This window comes from Acomys russatus, chromosome 12 (genome assembly GCF_903995435.1).
Source record: "Acomys russatus chromosome 12, mAcoRus1.1, whole genome shotgun sequence".
NCBI lineage: Eukaryota > Metazoa > Chordata > Mammalia > Rodentia > Muridae > Acomys > Acomys russatus.
Window position 1 is genome coordinate 14,023,178 of NC_067148.1, and position 18,797 is coordinate 14,041,974.

Here is an 18,797-nt window from a genome sequence, read left to right on the forward strand (position 1 = left end):
ATTGAAATTGTATTTGCAGCCAGGCGTGTTGGCACATGCCTTTAACCGCAGCGCTTGGGCAGGGAGGCAGGAGGGTCAAGAGTTGAAGGCTCCCCTTTCCGTGGTGGTTTGGATGAGATGTCCCCCATATTCTCTTGCTTTTGAATGCTTGGTTCCCAGTTGGAAACACTGCTGGGGGATAGGTTTAGGAGGTGTGGCCTTGCTGGAAAAACATCTCACTGGGGGGCATGGGTTTCAAGGTTTCCGAGTCATGACGCCATTCCCATTTTTTCCTCTGCTTCATATTTGTAATAAAACATGTGAGCTCTGAGCTTCTCCTTCCAGCCACTGTTTTGCTCTGCCATCATGGACTCCCTCAAAGATGCAGTCCCACGTAAACGTCCTCCTTCTATATTACTTTGGTGCATGATATTTTCTCATAGCAATACAAAAGTAGATAATACACTTGGCTAATGACATCCTGGGTCAGAAAACAAGAAATTGTATTTGCTACTTAAAGATTTTATCTTAAGTGTATTTCATGGCTTGGTGTCCTTCTAGTTTCCTTCCTGTTGTTGTGATAAAACACTCTGACCAAAAGCAACTTGGTGAGAAGAGGGTCTTTTGTTTTGTTTGTTTTTTGAGACAGGGTTTCTTTGTGTAGCCTTGACTGTCCTGGACTCGCTTTGTAGACCAGGCTAGCCTCAAACTAACTCATAGTGATCCGCCTGCCTCTGCCTCCCGAGTGCTGGGATTAAAGGTGTGTGCCACCACCGCCCAGCCTTCATCTTTATTGTTTTTTGGTTTTGTTGTGTTTTATTTTTGGTGAGAAGAGGTTTTTATTTGGCTTAAGGTGGGAGAGAAAGGAAGGGGAGGAGGATGAATATGGACGCGTTTCATCAAAACAGAGACCTATACAAGCTCTAGCTTCTCCAGGAAGGCTCGCCTCCAAGGGTTCCAGAACGTTTCCAGACAGTGCCACCATCTTGGGACCAAGTGCTCAAATATGTGAGCCTGTGGAGGATATTTCTCATTCTAACTAGCACACTGGACTTGCTTTGTACTTGTCATTTAAAGTTTGTATTTATAAAGGCAAGAAGAGAATAAGTTATTTCTAAGAGCATAATTTAAATGCTGAAAACTATTTACTACTTGAGAAGCTTCAAGACTAAGGAAAATGTTGACTGTAATTCTGTTTTTCTTTAAATCTATACATATATATGTGAATGTATGCATAAAATACTGTTCAATTAGATTTTGTAGTATGGTTTAAGTTTTCAGGGTACTAAGGGTAAATATTCTTGGTTCTTACTGAGCAAGAATGTGTTTTTATTTAGTTTGGAAAACACTCTTTCCTGCTTGTTCTCCTTTTTAGATCGCAAAATTACGCCAGCAGCTGCAGAGAAGCAAACACAGCAGTCGTCATCATCGAGATAAAGAAAGGCAGTCTCCATTCCATGGCAACCATGCAGCTATTAACCAGAGCCAGGTGAGGAAGGAAACCACTTTTCTTCTAGGTTGTTTGTAATTGCTTAGGACAGAATGTCCAGAACCATGTTTGAAACAAGGTTTAAGTACTAAGTCACAGCCTTTCCCCTCCCCTAAGTGTACAAAGTGGTATTTCAGCTACAAGACATAACCAGTTACACATTTTAAAGAAAGTGTCTTTATTTATTTACTCTGGGACCCTCCCATCCCCACCCCCTGCCAGGGTGTCCTGGAACTCACTGTGTAGACCAGGCTGGCTTTGAATTCACAGAGATTCACTTGCCTCTGCCTCCCAAGTGCTGGGGTTAAAGGCGTGCACCTTGACCAGCTCCAGCTGCACATTTTGGATTAACCCGCTTTGCTGGAGCAAGATGCTACCATATCATTGGCCATGGAACAAACCTCCTCTCGTAGTTTCAGTTATAGTACCTGAAGATGGGGAGTAATAATTGTTGTCTCAATGTCTTTTGGGAGGGAAAATGAACAGCTTTAACCCATGGAGGTCAGTAAATGGCTCACCATAGAGCTTTCTCTGTCCGGATTCAAACTGGCTAGTGTTACTTGGCAAGGAGAGAGCAGGTTTATTTCACATGCCATGATTAAATATTTCAAATCCCAAAAGCAAAGCTTTGGGAATACAGGCTCCTGCATCGAGTCTTTTATGGGAGCAGTAGGACAGTGACCTGGGAAGGTGGAAGGAAACTAAAAGGTTAGTCCCGACTTCCAGATCATGTTTAAGACCCAGTTAGCATGCGGAAGCCAGCTGCCTTGCCACCTGTTTGTCAGTAAAGCTTTACAAGATGTAGACAGTCTTGTTCTTTATTTACTGTCTTTGACTCTCTTCTTAGTACTAGTTAAAACCCCCTACTTAACCTCTCAAGAGCTGCAAGGCCTTACTAGATGACTAGCTCTCAGCACTCCTCTATCTCTCTTTCCATTGCTTGAGACAGATTAAGCTTTTGATAAACAGTGGCTGCTAAGGAGATAATATTAAGAAAATCTGTTTAACTTCTTATCCTGCTTCGAGATACAGAGGGCATAATCAATGTCTGCCCTTTTCTCTTTGTTATGCTGGGTTAGCTTCATACTTAGACCGAAGCTTATTAGACCTAGCATTGATGTTCCCTGTCTACTTTCGTTGCTTTATTCTTAGTTACCTATTGTAACTAGTTCTTTCAAAGTCTGTAAACAGTCATACTACTGTTCTACAAGAATAAAGTTCATGTTGCTACTGCAAAAAAAAGAAAAGAAAAGAAAATATCAACAGACCAGGTGTGTGGAGTCAGCCACTTGACTGCCAGGTTCCTGGCTGTGCCTTTCTCAGCATGGCAAGTTCTTACACTTCCTTTACCAAACAAGCTTATTAGTCATTTGTCTTTATGCTCCTAATACCAAAGGCTAGCATCTCGCAAAGACTGTGACATATTGTCTTCCTCACAGTCTCTTTCCCTGTTTCTGTAGCAGTTGCATAGCTAAAAGCCCAGTGTGAGGTCTTGTTGATGTTGTAATGGCAGTTAGGAGAAGTTGGGGGGGGGGGGACTTGATTTAGAACACATGCTTATAGTCCTGAGTCTTGAGATTGCTCTTGGCCTGCTCTGCTGTGTCACTGTGTCATCTCATTACACACAAGAGGAACCCCGACTGAGGAAAGATGGCTGCATGACAAATGCCTCTGCACTTCACTCCAGGCTAGGGACTGTAGGCTTCTTTCCTCTCGCTTCACTGCTTCCTCTCCAGTTTCTGTTGCCTTTTTCTTCAGAAACGTTTCATCTCTTCCATGATCATGAGGAGCAAAGCAGTGCTAGCTTTGCCCTTACACTGCCTTATTCCTGAAGAGCCTGTATCTGAGAGGGGCTGGAAGGATGCTGCTCTTCAGAGTTCAGTTCCTGGACACTCATGTCAGGTGCCTCACGACTGACTGTAACTCCAGCTCCAAAGGACATGGCATTCTCTTCTGGGTTGCTGTACTTGCATGTGTGCATATACAGATGTACCTTATACACAATGTTAAATATCATAAAACAACAACAACAAACCCCTAACAACTTTTGCTTGATCCTACTTTGGAATTTTACATTTGATGGGCAGGAGATAGGGTAGTGAAGATAGACAGGAGTCAGTGGCAGCCTTAGGAATCTAAGATAAGCAGTAGGTAGCCGGCTCCAGTGACCAGCTTTCACACTGCCTCAGTGCAGCTACAAATAAAAGAATGACAAGGCTGGAGAAATTGTTCAGTGGTTCAGAGGAGTGTTTCCAGTTCATAGGGTGTGGTGGCCTTTACAGGCACCTGTACATATGTGGCATGCACATGCACACATGTTCTCACACACAAGCTCACACACACAAGCTCACACACGCACTCAGAGAGAGAGAGAGATAGAAGAAGTGAGAACCTGACAGGGAGATTGGTGTGGGAGAGGAAAGAATGCAATAGTGAAGAGAAGAGCCCAGAGGAGGGTAGCGTGTGCTCTTGCCAGCTTTGTGGGGCTTGTGGCACGTGAGGAAGGTGCTGTTCTTGTCAGTGACTGAGAGAACGTTACCTATAAGTCTTCCATCTGTAGAAGGAAGAATATAGTGACAGATCTCTAATGTCAGCACTGAAGATGTTGAGGCAGGAGGATCATGAGTTTTACTCCTACCTGAATTACATAGCTTAACTCAATTAACTCATAGCTTGTCTCAATTGTTGTGTGTTGCTCCACCTCACCCCCCCAAAAAAACCCCACAACTCACTATTAGCAACAACAATTTTTTTTAAAAAAGAAATTAAAATTGAGTAAATAATGAGAAGCCATAGAGTATAGTGAAAAGAAGACATGTGAACAGAAGGATTAAAAATAGAGAAGACAGCCAGGCATGGTGGCACATGCCTTTAATCCCAGCACTGGGAAGCAAAGGCAGGTAGATCTCTGTGAGTTCAAGGCCAGCCTGGTCTACAAAACGAGTCCAGGACAGCCAAGGCTACACAGAGAGACCCTGTCTCAAACCTCCCCCCATCCCCCCAAAAAGGAAAGACTACTTAAGAAATGGTGTGTCCATTTTGGGAAGAACATGGGGCTAAGTACTCTTACCTCATTTCAAAAATCATAGATTAGGATGCTGAGCCCTTCCTTATAGGTGAAAAAAGGCCCCTGCCCAGGAGGTAGGATGCTGAGACCACCTTGAAGGTGAGGGCTCTACACTAACAGCCAGGAGTCACGTCAAAGATTGATTTTGGCTTCTTTCTCACAAATTTCCTGTTTCCCAAGGACCTTTGGGTCCCAAAGACTGTGCTTACTCTGGTTTTGCTTTGTTTGTGTATGTTAAAGATGAGCAGAAGTAAAAGAGAAGAAATAAAACTTGTACTAATTTGTGTGCGACAGTAAGATTACCATTGACTGAGGCTGTAGGTAAATGACTGGGGGTCAGCCCTTGCCTCCTTGTCAGTCTCCTAGGAGACGGGAGTGGATTAGTCAGAGATCCCTATCAGACAGCAGGCCAGTGGGCGCCGACGCGCTGTTGCTGTTAACTTTGCCAGATAGCCCCATTAACCTGTTTTATATTTTATTTTGAGCATCTTATAGGGGAACAGGTAGTAGTCTATATTTATTTAACATGTCACTTTTGGAAAGTAATACTGTGACAGTGAAAAAACTTGTAATTAGAAAATTAAGAAATGGATATTGGAAAAAAGAGGAAAAAAAAGTTTTTTTTTTTTTTAATTTTCCCCCGAGACAAGGTTTCTCTGTGTAGTCCTGGCTGTCCTAGACTCACTTTTAGACCAGGCTGGACTCAAACTCACAGAGATCCACCTGCCTCTGCCTCTGGAATGCTGGGATTAAAGGCGTGTGTCACTGCACCTGGCTGCATTTTATTTCCTGGGCTGAACTTATTAAAACCGTTATAGTAGTGGTATAAAGGAATGTTATAGGAAATTTATCTGCAGTTATGCAGTCCTGTTGTTATGTACAGACTTGAGAATGGATCCTACCATATGGGTGTCAGACTCCAGTGCCAGGCTTGGTGGCAGGCACTTTTGCACACAGCCACCTCTCTGGCCCCGAGAAAACATTTCAGAGGTTGACATTCTTGAGATATTTGCTGTTTTCTTAGTAGCCTTTCTAGTCTGTGACAGCTTTGGGCACATTTCTGAGAGTCTGGTCTTCACTGTGTGGGCTTTGAGGTTTAAATTACATTTCTTACCCTGACATACAGATTTGGTTGTTCTTGAGTTACGCCCTTGAAAACCTCTCATCACCTCTTCCCCTTCACTTAAGGCTCCTGCTCCAAAGAGCACTCTCGTTCCCGCTGTCCCCATCACCAAGTCTTCAGGCTCCAGGTTCCGGAACAGTGTGGAGGGGCTGAACCAGGAGATCGAGATCATCATTAAAGAGACGGGGGAGAAGGAAGAGCAACTGGTTGTAAGTAGTCTTTACCCTCACAGCTGCCTTGCTGTGAGCTCCGGAGCTCTGAAACAAATCACTGTTTTGTTGGCTGTATTTAAATTTGTTCTTATTAAGAAAATGAAATTTTCATTTGTTCAAAAAAACAAAACCACAAAACTGTGGCCATGAAAGTGATAGAAGAATTTTAATTTCTTTGTATTTCACAGAATGAACTGGCCTGACCTAGATTCAGATCCTCTAACAGAAACTGGTTTGGCTTGGTTTTGTAGAAAATACCAGATGGGAGCCAGGCCCACGCCTTTCAGGAGGCAGAGGCAGGTGAATTTCTGTGAGTTCAAGGCCAGCCTGGTCTACAAATCAAGTCCAGGACGGCCAGGGCTACACTGAGAGAAACTCTGTCTTGAAAAAACAAAACAAAAAAGAAAGAAAGAAGGAAAATAAATATCAGATGGGCAATATCCTCCTCCTTTGTTATAAATGCATATAACATGTGCGATTAGTTCTGTGGGGAGTGGGGCAGTTAGAGCAGTAGATTGTTTCTGAAGAGGAGCCTGACTACTCCATGTTTGTCATGGTGACTTGATTTGAATTGACATGCATCTTCATAAAGTGAGCTTAGAAACGCTCTATGAATCAGTGGAATTTTCTTTCTCTCAGCCTCTGTCCTTGTGTGAGGGGAAAATTAGTTTGGAGAAATACTTGACAGATGTGTGAAATTCTCTCCCTGAATGTGAAGACATGTGTGCTAGCTGGCCTGTGATCCCAGTTACTCTGGTCTCCAGTTTGAAGCTGGTTTATATAACCGAAATCCAATCTCAAACAAACAAACAAACAAACAAAAGATAAGAGCTTGGTTTAGCTGTTTTATTTGGTTTTAGTTTTTGGAGACAGGGTTTCTCTGTGTAGCCCTGGCTGTCCTGGGTTCATTTTGTAGACCAGGCTGGCCTCGCACTCACAGAGATCGCCTGCCTCTGCCTCCCGAGCGCTGGGATTAAAGGCGTGCGCTACCATTCTTGGCTTAGTTTAGCTTTGAAAACACACAACTTTCCCATCCCTGTCTTCCATTCTACAGGATAGGTAGAGTATGCTTTCCCTGAATAATCAAAGCTAAGGAAATCAAAGTTGTAGAGGGAGCTGGCTTGTCTGCTAAGTGAGCTTTCATATGTGTCCCCTTGATTCTACTGTAATTAGAACTGCTGTGATCAGCCTTTCACTCATCAGGAAGAGTTGTTTGAGAAAAAACAGAAACTTTGAGGAGGAATGGGCATGAGGGCACAGGAATCAAGGGCCACCTAATGTCACTAATACCAGTTTACCTTGCTTCTTCTAGGAACCGTGTGTGTGTGTAATAATTTTATAAATAACAGTAAATGGTATCATTCAGTGCAGTACAGTAGGAGAAGTGTGGATACTTGCTTGTTTGCTATGTAGCTCAGCTGCCCTGGAAATCAGAATCCTTCTGTGTTGGCCTCCCAAGTTCGAGGAATACAAATTTGTGACGCCATGCCAGGTTTAGAGTTTGATTTATGAGTTTCTGGCCACGCAGGAATGTTGACATTGGGTGCACTGCTAGTAAATTTCAAAATCAGTGGTGTAAGCATCTATTTTTAAAATTTTGTAACAGCCACAGGATATTCCAGATGGTCATCGTGCGCCTCCGCCCCTTGCACAGAGAAGCAGCAGCACTCGCAGCATTGACACACAGACCCCTGGGGGTGCAGACAAGGGGAGCAACAACAGCAGCCGCTCTCAGTCTGTGTCCCCCACATCCTTCCTCACCATCTCCAACGAGGGCAGTGAGGAGAGTCCCTGCTCAGCTGATGACCTGCTTGCAGATCCCAGAGATAAAGGTACCATGGGGCCGACTTGATCACTGGGTGATGATGGCATGCCTCCTGTTTCCTTCTGTGTGTTCTCTGTGGGACACACACGTTAGAGGAATGGGGTCAGAGCTGCAGGTCACAGGAGCTGGAGCACAGTGCAGCTTTGCTGAGGTGTTCTGATGGTGTCTGCTTAAGTGGGTGCATGGGCTTTCATTTGAATGTTTTATTTCCCAGCGTTTGTGACTAGAACGGTGGCTTTCAACCTTCCTAATGCTGTGACCCTTTTATATAGTTTTTCATGTTGTGGTGACTCCCAAACCATAAAATTGTTTTTGTCATTACTTCATATCTATGACGGTGCTGTTATGAATCATAATGTAAATATTTTTGGAGATATGGGTTTGCCAGAGGGGTTGCGATCCACAAGTGAGAACCACTAGACTCGTTATTTTTTCTAAAAAGCACTTTGTTTTAGTTCATTTCATTTGACTAGTTGGAATTTTATTTTATTTTAAATACTTGTTTGTTTATTTATTTACTTATTTACTATGTATACAGTGCTCTGGCTGCATGTACACCTGCAGACCAGAAGAGGGCATCAGATCACATTATAGATGGTTGTGAGCTACCATGTGGTTGCTGGGAATTGAACTCAGGACCTCTGGAAGAGCAGGCGGTGCTCTAAACCTCTGAGCCATTTCTCTAGCCTGACTAGTTGGGATTTTATTACTTTAATATTTTCAATTAAATGTGAAGCCTTCAATTTAGTGCTGTTTAGGATACCTCTAAAACAAAGCTTACCACTTATCTCAAAGAAAAATGAATGTTCAGAGGCAAACCTTCAGTCAAAGGCTGGAGGGTACTGAGGCTGGAAGGATGGCTAGTGGGTAAGAGCGCTTGTTGCTCTTGCAGAAGACCACGGTTCAGTTCCCAGCACCCACCCACCCATCAGCTGCTGCTTATCCTTCTGTAACTAGTTGCAGGAGACCCTTGGGTTTTCTACAGGGAATGCATTGATGTAGGTGCACATAGAAACAAGTGGGTAGATACATACTTGTGAAAAACATTTAAAGGCATTTTTAAAGGTTGGAGGTACTAACAGTAAAAACTAGCCTAAAGTCAGAAACAGTATGAATATTAAATACAAAATCTTACCTTTTAAAAGAAAAACAATAATTTTTGTTTTGTTTTGAAGACAGCGTTTCCTCTGTGTATCCCTGGCTATCCTGGACTCACTTAATAGACCAGGCTGACCTTGAACTCACAACTCTCTGTCTGCCTCTGCCTCCAAGAATGCTGAGATTTCAGGCATCTGAACCCCTTCCCACCCATGCTCATGGCACCAATCATAGTTCTTGTATGTACTTAAAAACAGTGATGTAGCCAGTTGTGCTGGTGCACACCTTTCATCCCAGCAGCACTCAGGAAGGCAGAGGCAGCTGATCTCCATGAGTTCAAAGCCAGCCTGGTCTACAAAGCAAGTCCAGGACATCCAGGGCTACAGTTTAAGCTCTGAATCACACTGTGAAAGAGAACAAACTCCCTAAAGTTGTCTTCTTATTCCCATATGCATGTTGTGGCATGTGCGTGCCTACATACTAATAGTAAGCAAAGTTATTTTAAAAGAGTAACAAAAACTTGAGGGCTGTGTGTGATGGTAGCACATGCCTCTAATCTCCGCAGTGTCCAGGCAGAAGCCTGTCTGAATTCAGAGGCCAGACAGGGCTGCATAGTTAGATCCTGTCTCAAAAACACTTTGAAAAAATAAGGTGGTGGTGGCACATGCCTTTAATCCCAGCACTCGGGAGGCAGAGGCAGGCGAATCTCTGAATTCGAGGCCAGCGTGATCTACAAAATGAGTCCAGAACAGCCAGGACCGTCACATAGAGAAACTCTGTCTCGGAAAAGAAAATAGCTGCTAAAATCTGCCTGTTGATTTCTTATTCCTTCAGTTTTCCCTGGCTGTATGAATTCTATAATTTTGCTTTTTTGATGCTTTTGATTTTTAGAAAGGAATGACTGATGGCTTCTGTCAACCTTTTTCATTAAGAAACAGGGTCACAACACTACTTTCAGTAAGGAATTTATAGTTTAGTGATAGATTGAAAAGTTCAGTACAGTTAGATAACATACCAAGAAATTTAAATTACTGTAGTATGAACCGAGGACAGCAGCACTGAACAGACGTTAAGAGTAGTGAGATGTCCCCACCAATGGGATGAGTTTGGAAAGATTTCAGAAGCTTTGCAGTAAGCTTGGAGACCATTTTGTAAAATAAGTAGAACTTAGTTCTTGTAGGTTATGGAAGCTTGTGGGCAGAAGGAAGTGTTTGGTGTGTATAGCAGCTTTGACCTAAAGTAGAGATCCAACAGAGGAACAGCAAGAAGAGATTGTGGAATTTGCAGGGCAGGCCAAAAGTTAATAGCAAGCAGCCACTGAAGAGCATTTTAGATACATGTGTTGAGGAAAACAGACGTTGTTTGAGGGTGTTTGCCGAGTACTGAGCATATAAATAAGGTAGTATGTGTTCAGTCTGAGCAGTAAGGGACATAGGTCTAAGCTAGGCTAATTCTAAGGAGAAAGAAACAAAGGTATTTTATTTATACATTTAGTTTTTCTTAAAGCTAAGAATGTGGTAGCTATTAGGGTGATGTGAATGAAGAAAGCACTCTCCTTGCCTTCAAGTAGTTCTGTGCAGAAGTCCAAGAATATTTATGGTGGTTTGATGCATTTTATAATAGTATTTTTAGTAATCCAATGCTATTTCTTACAGAGAATGGAAACAACTCTCCTTTGCCAAAATATGCAACTTCACCCAAACCTAATAACAGTTACATGTTCAAAAGGGAGCCTCCGGAGGGCTGTGAAAGGGTCAAGGTCTTTGAGGAATGCTCGTAAGTACCCCTCCTAAACACACAGTGTTTAAGTTAGAATAAGTTGAAAGAGCAGTGTGGCGATGCAGGATATCTGATCCCCTGTGAACCCCAAGATTATGAACTGTAAAATACTGTTCCTTGTTTGGTGTGGCTCCCCACCACCCCCAACACACACCTTTAATCTAAGAACTTTATGCTTATCGTAAACAGATGGTTGTGGTGTGGCTCAGCCCTAGCACACACCTTTATCCAAAGCTTTCTGTACACAGGATTTAATAAAGTTAATCCCAAGTCAAGAGGTGGAGCAAGAAACCAGCTGACATAGTAAACAAAAAGGAGGGACATTGAGTTGAGGGTATTTAAAACTGTGGAGGAGAGGGGGTTTTTGGCCTTTTCCTCCTGGGATGTGAACTGAGTAGGAAGGCCAGCTGGGGGCTTTATCTGCCTCTGAACTAGTAGGTTTCTATTTCAGCGTCTCGCTCCTGAGTCTTGATTGGGATTTTCTTTCTGTAAAACAACAGTGCAGTGATTACCTAGGGATCTCCACTCAGATTATATAACTGATAACTATTTTGCAGTGGTTTTGTTTGTTTTTTGTTTGATTGTGTTTGTTTTTCAAGACAGGGTTTTGCATGTCACCCACATTTGGGGAGATCAAAGGACACTTTCTTCGTTTTGTTTTGTTTCTCGAGACAGGGTTTCTCTATGTGTATCCCTGGATGTCCTGGACTCTCTGTCTTTGTAAAGGCGCCACCTGCCTCTGCCTCCTGAGTGCTGGGGCTAAAGGCATGCATAGAGGACACTCTTGGAGTTGGAGTTCCCTCTTACATGTGGGTCCTGCGGGTTGGCCTCAGGCTGTCAGGCTTGGTTGAGCCATCTCAGCAGCCTCCCTAGAGCATCTTCTCCTTCTGCATCTGTAGTCATCAAGTTCACATGGTCGGTGTAGCCTCTTAAGGTGAAGCACAGATTTCACCCAGTGTAGTTCTTTTTCCCAAAGACCTCGTCATCCTTGGGGTTTGCCTACTTTTTTGGTCTCCAATAATTTCACCCTTTCGGGGGGGGGGGTTGTTTGCTTCTATTTTTTGTTTTTCAAGACAGAGTTTCTCTGTGTAGCCTTGGCTGTCCTGGACTCCCTTTGTAGACCAGGCTGGCCTCCAACTCACAAAGACCCACCTGCCTCTGACTCCTTAGTGCTGGGATTAAAGGTGTGCACCATCACACCCAGCCGTTTCACACTTTCAGTCAAACAACTGTGAGAAGATAATTTTAAGCAGTGGCAGATTTTTGTGTGTGTGGTACTGAGGAAATTAAACGAAGGGTTTTCTTCACACATGCTACATAAGCAGTCTACTGATGGATTGTTCCCCTAGTTCCTAGAAGCAAAATTTAATTTATTAATAATTTTTTACATATGTGAGTGTTATGTCTGCACCATTTGGGTGCCAGGTGTCCACAGAGGCCAGAAGGAACAGGTTTGGACCCTATGGAACTTGAATCATAAAAGATTGTGAGCTAGCATATGGATGCTGGGAATTGAGCTTGTGTCTTCTGTAATAGCAGCCAGTGCTCATAATGTCTTAGCCATCCTTTCAGACCCAAGAAGTAGAATTTTAAACTAATAGCTCTTGTTATTTGGCCCTGTTTCCCATTTCTGCTGTTTTGCTTAGAATGTAGGGTTTTCATTATTTGTCTCCTTACTTTGTAAGTGATGGCTTCAGGGTTATAAACATATATGCGGTTGAACATTACTTGGAAATATAATGATAGTATTTAGGCCTTAACCTCAGACTGTTGGGGTATTTCTTGCCTTGGGGATCAAATCCAGACCTTGGGTATGCCTAGCAAGCAGTTTCCCACTGAGCTGTGCCCCTAGCTCCTTTTTGCTTTGCTTTGCTTTGCTTTACTTCCTTTCTACCTTTCTTCCTTCCTTCTTTCTGAGACATAGTCTTACTTTGTAGCACTTGGTGGCCTTGAACTCACAGAGGCGAGCATCTTCTATTTTCTTTTAGTGAAGCCTGAAATACCCTATGGAGATAGCCCTTCCTGTTTGACTCAGGTTGCCTTACCTTCTCATGAACGTCTTGGAGTGAGCTGGAACACGCTTCCTTTGGTTTCTGCTATGCTCCTTCCCATTGATGCTTTAAATTCTGAATAGCTCTGCTGCTCAAAGAGCATGGTCTCTACGTGGGCTTGGTCCTGCACTAGAGAGCACCAGCTGTTGTTGTTGCCTGCTTCTGAGCAGGAATTGAAAACTGTTGTTTTAGCAACTGCTTGTTGCAGGGTTTTTACCTTGTCAGCTGTGAAATTAAGCGGTGGCTGCTGAGCGCCAGAGCTTTTGCAGATCTGTTCTTGGCCTCTGAGTCACAGTCATGCAGGGAGTCACCAGAACTGCAGCTTCTATCTTCTCCGGGTCTAATCAGTCAGTGTGTGGAGATAGGATGAGTTTGGACTGTTCACTAAGTTCCTTAATTAGTGTTCAATTTGACAAATGCTGGTTCCTGTGAAGAGACAGCAGCACCAAAGCATCTAATAGGGATCTGGCTTACAGTTTCAGAGATGTAGTCCGTTATCATCATGTGGAGAGCAGGGGCCCATGCGTGGTCCTAGAGCTACATCAGACAGAGACTGAGACAGACAGACACAGAGCTGGGTGTGGGCTTCTGAAATGTCAAAGCCTTCGCCCTCAGTGACTTTCTCCAACAAAGTCACACCTCCTAATCCTTTTAATCATAGCAAAGAGTTCCACTCCCTGGTGACTAAGCCTTTAAACATACGAGTCAATGAGGACCTTTTTTTTTTTTTTTAAGATTTATTTTTATGTATACAGTGCTTTATCTGCATGTATACCTACATACCAGAAGAGGGCATCAGATCACATTATAGATGGTTGTGAGCTTAAGTGTGCCAGGCATGGTGGCTCATGCCTTTAATCCCAACAGAGACCGGCAGATCTCTGTGAGTTCAAGCCCACCCTGGTCTACAAAGAGAGTTCCAGGACAGCCAGGGCTATTACACAGAGAAACCCTGTCTCTAAAAAACAAAACAGACAACAACAACAAAAATTGTTTAAGTGCATAGAGATGGTTGTATTTTCCTTTAGAAAGGATTTTTTAATATTTCATGCATGGATGGTCGTGGTGGCTCACAACTGTAATCCTAGCACTCAGGAGCCAGAGGTAGCAGATCTCTGTGAATTCGAGTCCAGCTTAGTCTACAAAGAGAGTCCAGGACAGCCAGGACTCTGTGTAACAGAGAAACCCTGTCTTGAGAAACCAAAAAATAAAAATTTGATGCATGAGTTCGTGTCTTTCGTGTGTTCTGTTAGTTGGAGAGATCGCTCAGGACTCACTGTTTCGGTTACATCTATCACACTGTCCCCGTGGGGTGGGGTGGCCAGTATATGGTAAAAAAATAAATAAGATCAATTCCACTGATCCCATGGTTTTGTTTGGTCCTTTTTATTCTGAAAGGAGCAATAGTTACTCAGGGTCCCTGATGACTCAGAATGATGAATGGGATTCTCACGGGTACTTCAGGATCTTTAGCTTCTGAATTTTCTTGTTCTTTTACAATTTGTTTTATGTTTTATATTTGAGATAATATATTATTTCCCCCTTCCCTTTCCTCCCTTTAAACCCTTTTCTACATCTCTCCTTCAGAGTCATAGCTCCTCCTTTCGTTAACTGTTGCTCATTATGTATGTGTATAGATTCTTACAGAGTATGTCCCCTGTCTGTGTTTGCAGGGCTGACCGGCTGAGGTTGGGTAGCCAGCTGGTGAGCTTTTTCTTGAGGAGGATGCACTCAGCTTTCCTTAGTGTCCTGGAATTCTTCGTGTGGGGTTGGGCCTTCCGGTCTCTCTCCTGTGCGCTTTGGCATGGCTGTTGGTGCCGCCTTTGTTCAGCTCATGGTTATACAGTAATGCACACCCACAGGCAGAAGGGCTAGAGCATGTGGTGCTGTGAATAAACCTCCACACGGTTTCTTACGGCTGCATTTGTTTGCCTGCCCACCAGTCCTAGGTTAAAATCATGCAGGGCCCGTCCTCTTGCTCAGCACTCCTTTGTTTTCTTGGGAATAAATGTTCTGACTAGAGTCAAATAGAATCTCAATGTAGTTTTGATTGTCATTTCCATGATGGCTTTTAAATTTCTGTCATTTTAAAAATGTATTTTCTAGAATTATAACTTGACAGAAGGGTGAGAATGTTGTTGTTGTTGTTGTTGTTGTTATGTTTTGTTTTAAGAATATTCTTTGACAACTTGATACTGTGAGCAGTGTGTGTTGATCATACCCACCCCACCTCTGGCACCCCAGCGCTGCCCCTTCTCCTTTTTTAAGAACTTTTTTTTTTTTTTTAATTAAAGATTCATCTTCAGGAAGCACATATCTTACTTAAGCCAATCATTTCTTTTAAACTAGAGATAGCACAAACATCCCTAGCCCTGTCTTAAATAATTTTAAATAAGATAACATCAGGCAAGTAAATTAATGACAGGCCTAGCCCTTTCTGTTAGGGATATAGCTCAGTTTCTAGAATGCTTACCAAGTGGGAATGAAGCTCTGGGTAAGTCTTAGCACTCTGTAAGACCCACACAATACCCACACCTATGATCCCAGCACTTGGGGAAGCAGAGGCAGGTGGATCTCTGTGAGTTCAAGGCCTGCCTGGTCTACAAAGCAAGCTCTAGGACAGCCAGGACTACACAGAGAAACCCTGTCTTGGGGGGAAAATTGACTGTGGTTCTATTCATAAAATACCCAGGTGCATTTGTGACACTGCTAGTTCTTGACCTGTTATTTCCATTGGTTAAATACTGTGCTTCTCTCTGTTCTTTGGCTGTACTGCCCCATGTCTTTGGGGGATGTTCAGTGTCAGTCAGTGGAATCAACTTTGAGGACTGAGATATAACTCATTGGTTAAGGTCCCTGGGTGTTTTCTAAAAGGAAGAATATCAGCTCAGGATACCCCAAGACCAAGCTCTCAGCACAGAGAAGAGTTATTTGACCCAGAAGGACAGAGAGCAGGGAGTACACAGAATACAAGACAAAAGACAGGAGATAGAGAATGAGGGAGAAGCAGAAAGGAACGAGGGGAGAGGGGTATTTGTGCTGGAGTGGGGACAAAGGATTGCCTCTGGATAGAGAGACAGAAAGATTTATTTATTTATTTATTTGTATGTTTACTTACTGTGTATACAGTGTTCTGCCTGCGTATACACCTGAGGCCAGAAGAGAGCACTAGATCACATTATAGATGGTTGTGAGCCACCATGTGGTTGCTGGGACTTGAACTCAGGACCTCTGGAAGAGCAATTGGTATTCTTCTGAGCCATCTCTCCAGCCCCCAGGGTGTTTAATTTTAATTGGACATGTTAATTACATGAGCCACAGGGACTTTTGATTGCTGGACTTCAATACTTTGATAGCTGGACTTTTGTGGTCAGCTTTGGGGTGAGGAAGTGGCCAAATAGGGGAAAAGACCTTGGTGGTGGCTAGCTTTAGGAATACAATCTAATAGGTTTTTTTTGTTGGTTTGCTTTGGATTTGGTTTTTCGAGACAAGGTTTCTGTGTGCAGCACCAGGCTGCCTCTGCCTCCCTGAACGCTGGGGTTACAGGCGTGCGCCACTACGCCCAGTCAGTCTTAGTAGTTTCTAGGAAGGCAGAGGGAATGTGGAGAAGAACAAGGCCTGCCAGAGCCGTATTATCACAAGAGTCCTTTCAGGTTCCATTCCCAACATCAAAAACTTGGAGTAACCCCACAAGCTCCCCACTGTTTGCTTGGATTTCACATTTAACTTTTGTTTTTCTGAAAATCTGTATAATTGGCTTAGAAGGATACCTAAGAAATTTTTAATTGTATTTGGAAAAACCGGGTATGGAAGTGGATGCTTTAAGCCCAGCACGGTAGAGGCAGAGGCAGGTGAGTCTCTGTGAGTTCAAGGTCATTGTGGTGTACATAGCAAGTTCCAGAACAACCAAGGCTGCATGGTAAGACCCTTTCTCAAAGAAAACATAACAAAAAGACCCCAAAATCAAACAAGCAAAAAAGAATACCTGAAAGCCATTGGGCTGGAGAGTTGGCTCAGCAGTTAAGAGCACTGTCTGTTCTTCCAAAGGTTCTGAGTTCAATTCCCAGCAACCACACGGTGGCTCACAACCATCTATAATGAGATCTGGTGCCCTCTTCTGGTGTGCAAGTGTACATGTAGGCAGAGCACTGTAGACATAATAAATAAATCAAAAAGAAAGAAAGAAAACCATTGCTTATCAAGGCATAGTCCTATAGGGGTGGAATTTAGCAAAAACAAAACCAGACGCTTTATATAGTTGATTTTTTAGTCTTCTGCCTTATAATCTTGAAAAACTCATCTTGGAAAGCATTTGCCTCTATGCATGTGGGTTTTCCTTTGCTTTAGGAAATCCATATTCCTGTTGGCTATCTTGTAGATCCTGTTAAAATTCAGCCATGTAGCTGGGCGTGGTGACACACGCCTTTAATCCAAGCACTTGGGAGGCAGAGGTAGGAGGATCTCTGTGAGTTCAAGGCCAGCCTGGTCTACAAAGCGAGTCAAGGACAGCCAAGGCTATACAGAGAAACCCTGTCTCAAAAAAGAAAAGACAAACAAAACAAACAAACAAAAAAACCGCAGCTGTGTCAGCCTGAACCTAGGCTTGGTCACAGGGCTCTTGAAGGGAGTGCCTGGCAACACTGAATCAGATGTCTGATAGCATTTTGGTGACATAGCTTCAGTTGTAGTTCTTTTATAGTATCTCTCCTGTACTGTTTATTTATTTATTTATTTATTTTTGAGACAGGGTTTCTCTGTGTAGCCCTGGCTGTGCTGGACTCACTTTGTAGACCAGGCTGGCCTTGAACTCACAGCGATCCGCCTGCCTCTGCCTCCCGAGTGCTGGGACTAAAGGCGTGGGCCACCATGCCCAGCCCTTTTTTTTTTTTTTTTTTTGCCCAGCCCTTTTTAAATGATAGGTTTCTATCCAGTATTAAGTGACTTACAGTACTGTGTTGTCTGTTTTGTATCCAGGCCAAAACAACTTCATGAGATTCCAGCCTTTTACTGTCCCGACAAAAATAAGGTGAATTTCATTCCTAAAAGTGGCTCTGCTTTCTGCCTCGTGAGTATCCTCAAGCCACTTCTCCCCACGCCAGAGCTAACCCTCAAAGGCTCTGCTCACAGCCTGACCGTCAGCACTGGCATGACCACCACCTTGCTCCAGCCCATCTCCATGGCCTCCCTGTCTACAAACACAGAGCAAGAGCGTGTGTCTCGAGGAACCAGCACAGTCCTGCCGTCCACCTCCCTCCATGCACCGCCAGAACCCATTGAGGAAGCTGAAGGATAGGGCCCAGGTCCTGTGCTGCGGGTCCTGGAGCTGAGAACCCTGCAGATCATGTGACTGTGGTGGTGTGGTGTCCTCCTGGTCGGCCGCGAAGTGCTTTGGCTGATGTCTGACAACGAGGCTGCCGGAAGAACACGTCCCCTGTGAGTGCTCTGCCCTGCGCATGAAGGCCACTTGACAGTGCTTCACCCACTTGGCCTTGAAGCACTGGCTGCAACATGAAAAGTCTCTTCTTTGCTTTTGGAGGAACAAAATTCCATTTTCATTTGTTTTCAGATTAGACTTGTTTAAAAAAACACACACACAAAACCTGATCCCTGCAAACATGATTTCTGAAGGGAGATGTGATTGATGCTGCAAGAAACCATCTTTTATATGAAAATGACTATTTTATAATACCAGTGTTACATTTTCTGAAAGTAGCAAGCAGGATGTTCAAACGATCCTTTGGTGGCCTCTGTTTCCTGTTTCCCTTTTCTAGATATTGCTTTTCTCGGCTGTTTTCAGCTTTGGGACCAAAGGGATTGTTGACATTTCCCCAGCACTGTCAATCTCATGACTATGTTCTTCTCCCAAGTAAGAATTGATAGGTAAATGCATTGAACCAAGTATAGATAAAAGGTAAAAAGCAATATTCGTACATTATGTGATTTATGTTTCTTGATGTCAAAAGTTTGTGATTTGGGTGAAGTATTTGTAAAACTGCTGTTTTCTGAACTACTCCTGTTCACATTTCACCGTGTGCTCAGTTACAGTCTGAAGACAGGTTGCTTTAACATGAGAACTTGGTTTAACAGTCAGTGAGCCAAAAGAAAAAAAGTGTGGATTGTTAGCTAGGAGTGTGGCGCTCTCCGGTTTTCTGTGAACTGTGTGTCACGTGGTTA

At 43.4% G+C, this 18,797-nt stretch overlaps 1 protein-coding gene across 1 annotated transcript in view; it reads left to right on the forward strand.

Moving 5' to 3' along the window:
* Fam117b (family with sequence similarity 117 member B) overlaps positions 1–18,021 on the forward strand; it is a 71,665-nt gene extending 53,644 nt beyond the window's left edge. The window contains exons 4-8 of the mRNA XM_051153875.1: positions 1,355–1,468; positions 5,724–5,867; positions 7,477–7,702; positions 10,449–10,569; positions 17,598–18,021. Coding sequence (XP_051009832.1) covers positions 1,355–1,468; positions 5,724–5,867; positions 7,477–7,702; positions 10,449–10,569; positions 17,598–17,916 — 924 coding nt within the window. The 3' untranslated portion in view covers positions 17,917–18,021. The remainder of the gene's footprint in view (positions 1–1,354; positions 1,469–5,723; positions 5,868–7,476; positions 7,703–10,448; positions 10,570–17,597) is intronic.
* The last annotated feature ends 776 nt before the right edge of the window (positions 18,022–18,797 follow it).